Source organism: Micropterus dolomieu, linkage group LG11 (assembly GCF_021292245.1).
Source record: "Micropterus dolomieu isolate WLL.071019.BEF.003 ecotype Adirondacks linkage group LG11, ASM2129224v1, whole genome shotgun sequence".
NCBI classification, from domain to species: Eukaryota; Metazoa; Chordata; class Actinopteri; order Centrarchiformes; family Centrarchidae; genus Micropterus; species Micropterus dolomieu.
This window is the reverse complement of record NC_060160.1, coordinates 29784092-29792309: the sequence shown is the minus strand read 5'-3', so window position 1 is coordinate 29792309 and position 8218 is coordinate 29784092. Positions and strand designations below refer to the sequence as shown.

Here is an 8218-nt window from a genome sequence, read left to right as displayed (position 1 = left end):
CGCTCCCAGAATGCAGGGTTACTTGTGGTTCCTAGAGTCTCCAAAAGTAGACTAGGAGCCAGAGCGTTCAGCTATCAAGCTCCTCTCCTGTGGAACCAGGTTCCAGTTTGGGTTCAGGAGGCAGACACCATCTCCACATTTAAAAGTATGCTTAAGACTTTCCTCTTTGATAAAACTTATAGTTAGGGCTGGCTCAGGTGAGTCCTGAACCATCCCTTAGTTATGCTGCTATAGGCCTAGACTGCCGGGGGATTTCCCATGATGCACTGAGCTCCTCTCTCCTCTACTTTCTCTCCCTCTGTATGCAACCTCATCCCATTAATGCATGTTACTAACTCAACTACTGCCTATTGCCTCTGTCTCCTAGTGCTTGCTCTTGGTGGGAACTGTTGGGCTTCTGTAAATAGCATCATAGAGTACGGTCTAGACCTGCTCTTTTATGAAAAGCGCTGTGAGATAACTGTTGTTGTGATTTGGCGCTATATAAATAAAATTGAATTGAATATAAACAGTAAATATGGCCAAAACATGGACATTCGCCTGGTAAATCTTTGAAAGATTGTGTAATAAATGTTGCATATCAGTTTCTTGTCATCAAATTTACAGTTACAGTTGTATTCCAGGTGTATTAGAAGATATTCAGGTGCATTATAATCTACCTTATGATGGTTTTGATGGTTTATTGCATTAAAATATAGCTTTTTTCTTCCAGGCGAGAATAAAAATATCATATTTTTCTGTATTTCATCTCCATGTAGTCTGTAATGTTAAAATAAATACGTTAATGTACAATGATTTATATTCCTTAGCTTCTGACCTTTCAAAGGACACCAGAATTATGCATCTAGGCCTAATGGTTGAGGAGTTATTACTGATTTATTTTGGGAATGTTATTTTAGGCGTTTTTCCTGGAAATAGGTGCCAGGGTTCATGTTCAAGCAGTTAGTGTTTGCAAATGTGATGAGTGCCTGTGTGACCTGGTGAATAAGTGTAGAATTTTGATTGGTTGTGTTTTGAAAAGGAGCAAACAAGTCACTTCCTGTTAGATTTTTGTGTCTTAGGTAGAGGATTGTGTCTAGTGTTTTGAAAAAAAGTGTTTTATGCAATTGAAAAGTGAGTGAAAGGCTGAGAAATAGCTTTTGGTTTTGGAGATTTCAGGTGAGGTTTTGCTCTTTGAATGAGAAGTTTCAAAAATCGTGTGAAATGTAAAGATTTTGTGTGTAAGCAGTTGTTAAAAACTGTAAGCAACGGAGAAAAACTGTAACTGATGGTTTTTATCATGCCTGGTTTTAGGGTGTGTGGCAGCACCCCTACTTCCAGTGTCCATGACTGTACTTGTAAAATAAGATTAATTAATTAATTCTTTTATGTAGGCTCCTATATATCCAACTCCAATTTATGACACGTTAAACATGACAAAGATGTAAAGAAGTAAAACTGTTCCTGACCTAGGCCTCCATGACAACCCCTGGTTGTGTGACTGCCAGATCTCCATGGTGACGTCCTTGTCCATGTTGCTGGGGAGTCCTGTAGTTCTCATGGACCAGCAGCTGATATGCAGCAGGTCTCTGGGTCAGTCAGGAATGCTGCTGACCCAGGCTGAGCTGTCCCGCTGTATGAGGCCTTCAGTCCAGCCTGCAGCCACCAGAGTCATCTCTCCACTGGGCAGCAATGTAATCCTCCGCTGTGATGCAACCGGCTATCCAACACCAACCCTGACCTGGATCAAAACCTCAGCCTACACTGGTAAGCAATCCAGAGTCACTATCAAGTGATGAAGTGATTTTACTAACATCTGAGCATCATGTTGTTGTTGTTCTCTTTACAGATTGTTGCCAAGAAGACATCCTTGAGAACTCTGACCAGCTACCAATGAATTTGGAGAGCTGTAAGTGGTGCTCTCATATCTTTTAAGTTAAATTGTTATAGCATACAGGGTTCATGTGACCAATATTTTACCACCAGTGTTTCTCCTGGATTTTTCCCCAGCCATTTTTGTACCCATGGCCAAGGTGCTCTGTGGGCTCCCTCGCACAGCAAGGTGTTTATGGTCAAAATCATGTTAGGAAAATAAATCAAAACCAGAACAATTGTCAAACAATCATTGCATACATTCCAGATGTAATTTTAATATATAAGCAGCACCAATTATGTTGTAGTAATGTCACAGTCTTCCAAAGTCAGAAAAATTCTCAAGCGCCTCCTTGCTCACACATGGAGCAGAAGGGAAGCATTTCTATCATAATAACATAGGACATTTGACTTTGAGTACATAAACACCATATAAAGGACCAGCAAAATCTAGTTAAGCTAGCTGAACAATGTTTATTTTTAGGAAATGTCTGATGAGCTTGCTGTTGTTCCCCTGCCTCCGTTACCTACAACCTGCCTACGTAACACGTACTACAGATCTGCTGCGCGCGGCCACACGTGCGAGAGGACAACAAAGAGCAGCAGCTGCTGTGCCATTCATCATAAACTTTGGCTTTAAAATTTCACACAACAAGACCCAAACAAAGACGCGCTGAACGCAAATATGTTAGTAACCTGTGGTTAGTAAACATGTTTAGCTCAGCATTGTGTTATGAAAAGATATATGAGCGTTTGTTTGCTTGCCAAACTTGTGGTGGTCGATTAACGTAATCATTTACATCTCGCTGGCTGCCATCAGCGTTAATTATTAGCTGCAAACAGGCTCCAGGTTTATCATGTAACATTACAGTTTTATTTAGTTAATGTTAAACTGGTCTGAGAGTCTGAGGAATGTGTTGACTTACAGTAGATAATAAGCTTGCATTGCATTGCACATTACATGGTTGTGCTCTGTAAATGAAAAACAGGTTACAGTTACAGAATCCCTTATAGCAAAGTCAGTTTAAGACTTGACTTGGACTCTAGCTCAGTGACTTGAGAGTTGACTTGGACACTAGCTCAGTGACTTGAGACTTGACTTGGACTCTAGCTCAAAGACTTGTGAGCATCTCTGGAAGGTTAATCGTAGTTAAGAGTAGTATTTAAGTATTTTGCCTTGGTGTGCCATAACAATAAACATAGTAAGTAGAAAATATAAAGATAAAGCAAGTACTGCAAGTCAAGAAACATAAAAGGGTAACTGACAATAAGACATTACCTATTTAAACATTATAAAAAAATAAAATAAAAAATATGCAGAATATTACTGTTGATTTATGCATGGATGAGCAAAATATTTACCAAGGAATGTGCAAACGTTCACAGTATGAAGTAGGGGTGTGGAAAATAATTGAGTCTTAGATGCATCGCAATGTGGACTTGATTGATGATTCTGAATCGATTCACAAATGTCAACTTGACTTTCACATAATCAAAAAAACGTTAATGATTTTCACCCGCACACTGTGCAGCACGGTAGCGCTTAGCTAGCGTCCTCTCCTCATTCTTCAAAGGATGTCTATGTGACAGGAGACGGTAGGTGACGTTGAAAGCGAGTGGAGCAAAGGAAAACATGAGCGCTAGGTTCCAGTCTGGCATGTACAGTGTAGGTCATATCCGTTAATTAAAGTCAGACTGCGGTCTGGAAGCTGAGCACGGTGTTTTTTGGATGCTAGTTAGTTTGTTTGTTGCCATTCATCCACATATCGAGGACACAAATAAAAGAAATGCTGTTTCTCAAGGCCCATGGTGCTCAATCCAATAATACAATTAACTTACTGGACAGGACACAAACATGCTACTACAGTAGACGAGACAAAAAAACCCCAGCAGATATTTAGGTGGAGTGAACATGTTGTGGCTGGAGCATTGTAAAGTGCGTAGTTCAATCCATTTTTGAATCTATACTAATAATAGCAGCATCAGAAATGAAAATAGCAGCAACAAAGGTCAGTAATAACGCTGTAATAATGTAATAATACTATGTATGATGTACTATGTTAGCTACATTTATATGAAGTAACATTAAATAGCTGCATACCTACTAAATTGGATTGTTATGAATACTTTGCATTAAAAGTACCAAGTAGTCACACAGTGGAAAAGATAAATCTTTATCCTATTAGTTTTACAATCGCATCGAAGCCCTCATAATCGTAATGAGGTGCCTAGAAATTCCTACCCCTAGAGGTGACGCATTGTGATGCATCGTGATGCATCAAGATATCAAATCGTACAAGTATCTACATGTGCAAGATAGTAGTACAGATATATCTTTAATAACAAGTCCTAATTGTTTCATTCTCTGATTCAACCCACAACCATCAGGGTATCTTACGTAGGTCTCCACAGAACTACTGTCAACATGGCCACAGGTCATTACAGTTTTTCTCAATTGCTTAAACACATTTCTTGAAATTATGCCTCTTTTTCTCGAAACTCTAAAACAACTTCTCACCCAATTCCCCAAACATCCTATTTTCAGGTCAAAATGAAGCTCTCCACTCAAAATCTTTCAATCTTGCTGAAAAACCAAACTTTGCCCTCAGACATAACACACAAGCCCGAAAACACACACACTACAACAGTCTGACACACTGGTGAGATCAATTCAAGACAATACTACAAAAACTGGTCATTAATAATGTTGCGTGTGGTTCTCCCCCTCAAAAACCTTTTCACATGATGAACACAACAAAAGAAATAACAAATGTACATTTGCACACGTTTTATTCCTTAGTGTGCTGTACAGTACAACACGCCAAACAACAGATTATTCTGCCCCAGCATCCTGTCTTTGGTCTGGGACACGCCAGAGATTCTCCTTCTCCACCTCTTGCCCTTCCTCCTCCTCTCTGGTGTCCTACACCTCTTCCTCTCTGGCCCTTTTATCTATTGAAGCTTCTGATTGGTGTGTTATTACAGTCCCCTCCAAAAGTATTGGAATGGTAAGGCAAATTCCTTTGTTTTTGTTGTTCACTGAAGACATTTGGGTTTAAGATCAAAAGATGAGTATGAAGAGTTCAGAATTTCAGCTTTCATTTCCTGGTATTCACATCTAGATGTGTTAAACAACTCAGGACATATCACCGTTTATATTAGACCACAGCATTCTTAGGTGAGCAAAAGTAATGGAACAAATAATCTTAAGGTAAATAACATTTACAGTTTTTCGATTGTTTACACACATTTTCTGAAAGAATGCGTCATTCTCAGAACTCTACAAACAAATCAAAAAACACACAATGCGCAAACCCCCTCAATTCTCCTGCAAAATGAAACTTTACATTCAAAACAATGTTATTTCTTCTCAAAATGGTATTTTGTTTTCATATGACACACAAACCATCATAAGAATAGACATTCATAAGAACCAGTTGAACACTGATGTGCTCAATGTAAAACACTATGATGAATGGAAAACACTTCTTCTCCATTCATCATAATGACTTAGGCCTTTTTTTTGTTTCAGTGTTACACTTACTACAGACAGTACATACATAAGTGTGTTGTAAAATATTTGAGAATATTGTTTTTATACTCAGAACACACAAATACACTTTATTTGTCCCACAAAAACAATGTACACAGTGTACATTCCATTCCCAACCAACACAAAGTTGCACATACACTACATACAAAAACAGAAGAATTTACTGTACACAGTTACAGTAAAAAAAACAAACTATGCTGCATCCTCTCTTCTGTTGCGGTCTGGCCACAGCACCTCATCCACATCACTAGCAATGTTTTCCCTGGCCAAGCAGCGTGGGAAATATCGCCTAGCATGGCGATTCCAGCCATGAAAAGCATCAGCTGCTATATCTCCACATGCATCCTCCATAGCTTGGAGAAGAGGTATACGCGTTTGTGGATTTCGGTCATACACTTTCCATCTCCAGGCAGAAAAAAATTCCTCAATAGGATTGAGGAATGGAGAATATGGAGGGAGATAAACAACTAAAAAGCGTGGGTGGGCAGTGAACCAGTTACGAACCAGAGCAGCCCTGTGGAAACTTACGTTGTCCCAAATGAGAACGTACCTGAGCTGCTCTGGGCCATCTACCTGATCTGGTGGAATGAGTGTGTTGTGTAGGGTGTCCAGGAATGTGATCAGATGGGCGGTGTTGTAGGGGCCAAGGGTAGTTGTGGGTAATCGCTGCACACATTGTGATGTTCCCTCCGCACTGGCCAGGGACTTCAACAATGGCACGCTGGCCGATGACATTCCTTCCCCTCTTTCGTCTTTTTGTGAGGTTGAACCCAACCTCATCAATGAAGATGAACTGGTGCTCCACTGCAGCCACCTCTAGCTCAAGGACTCTCTGAAACACACATGACAGTATCAGAAATGGACATGGAGTGGTCACTATTGTGAAGCACAATCATTATGATTACAATATTGAAATATGTATAATTTACTGTATACAGTGTTGAGTGTATGCATCAATTGTGGGACTCACTTGCACATAGTTATATCGCAATTCTTTGACTCTTTCTGAATTGCGTTCAAATGGCACCCTGTAGACCTGCTTCATCCTGAGATGATTTCTGCGCAAGACACGGTCCAGTGTTGATAAGCTTACCCTAGCAATATTTTGAAATATGTCATTGTTTTCTATTCTTTTTCTTTGTATTTGCTGTAATGTTATGGCGTTGTTTTCTAGGACCATGTTTATGATTTCAGTTTCCTGTTCAGGAGACTGAAGACATTCCTGACCACCTTGTGTTGGTAATCTTTCAGTTCTGACAAACAAATAGTAAAATACTGTAAATACAAAGTAGGTATACATTTCCTAAATACTTGAAACATACTTTACAGTATTTTTACAGTCCTACAGAACAGTCCACAGGCAATACTGTACTACTGTACTCATTGAGTACTGTATTGATATGCAGTACTGCAATTTGCTAGTGAGAGTAGATTTCTTACCTATTCTCATTTCGGAAAGTCCGGATGATGGATACTACAGTATACCTGCTCAGATTTGGCTGTACTCTTTGCCCAGCCTCCCTCATTGTTAGACCATGGTTGACCACATGAGCAACCAAAGTGACTCGGATCTCATCAGAGATTACGGTCCTTGGCCTTCCTCGTCCTCGTCCTCGTCCTCGTCGTCGTCGTCGTCATCGTGGGGGGTTGGTGAATGAGTTACATGTTGTGGTCATTGTGTCTCAAGTACCAGAATTTGTGTGTAAACAATTGAGAAAAACTGTAATGCTAATTTTCCAATACTGTATTCCTGAAATAACCAAGATTGTTGCAACCTGTTTCGAATTTCTGAAGGTTCAAATTATGGATGCCACTGTAAAGCGACTCAAATGTGGCTGGATTCTCAGTCCAGCTTCTCTCATGGTCAACCTGTCACATGATCAATAAGTGTGGCCCTGATCTCATCAGTGATGGCTCTCCTTCCTTCTCTTCTTTGCCCTCGTCCTCTTCCTCCTTCTCTTCTTCCTTGAACTTGTCCTCGTTGTCGTCCCCTGCCTCTCCCTCCTACTCCCCTTGCTCTCTGTTCATTGTTGGGATCCATTGTTCAAAACAGGTAATCTGACCTTTGACCTATTTATAGGTCTACTGTATACTAAAGCAGTGATTGGTTAGTGATCAGTTAAGCAGTTAGTGTTTGCATATGTGAGGAGTGGCTGTGTGACCTGGTGAATAAGTGTAGCATTTTGATTGGTTGTGTTTGGAAAAGGCAAGCAAGTCACTTCCTGTTAGATTTTTGTGTCTTAGGTAGAGAATTGTGTCTAGTGTTTTGAAAAAAGTGTTTTATGCAACTGAAAACCGAGTTCAATTCAATTTCAATTCAATTTTATTTATATAGCGCCAAATCACAACAACAGTTATCTCACAGCGCTTTTCATAAAAGAGCAGGTCTAGACCGTACTCTGTGATGATATTTACAGAAGCCCAACAGTTCCCACCAAGAGCAGCACTAGGAGACAGAGGCAAGGAAAAACTTCCTTTTAAGAGGCAGAAACCTCGAGCAGAACCATGGCTCAGGGTGGGCGGCCATCTGCCTCGACCGGTTGGGGTGAAGGACAGAGAGAGAGAGAGAAAGAGAGAGAGAGAGAGAGAGAAAGAGAGAGAGAGAGAGAAAGAGAGAGAGAGAGAGAGAGAGAGAGAGAGAGAGAGAGAGAGAGGGATGTAAGGAGAGAGAGAGAGGGGAGGGAGGCAGCCTACACAATATACACACAGAGGTACAGACAGTGAAGGTAATGTTGCTATAAACTAAATGAAAAATGGTACAGATATTTATAATAGTGTTAATGGTAACCATCGTAATGTTAATGATTATAATAA

The 8218-nt window shown here is 40.1% G+C and overlaps 1 protein-coding gene across 1 annotated transcript in view; it reads left to right on the top strand.

The window, feature by feature from the left end:
- Window positions 1–8218, top strand: part of lrit3b (leucine-rich repeat, immunoglobulin-like and transmembrane domains 3b) — a 26594-nt gene that overhangs the window by 8662 nt on the left and 9714 nt on the right. The window contains exons 4-5 of the mRNA XM_046061955.1: window positions 1453–1746; window positions 1829–1888. Coding sequence (XP_045917911.1) covers window positions 1453–1746; window positions 1829–1888 — 354 coding nt within the window. The remainder of the gene's footprint in view (window positions 1–1452; window positions 1747–1828; window positions 1889–8218) is intronic.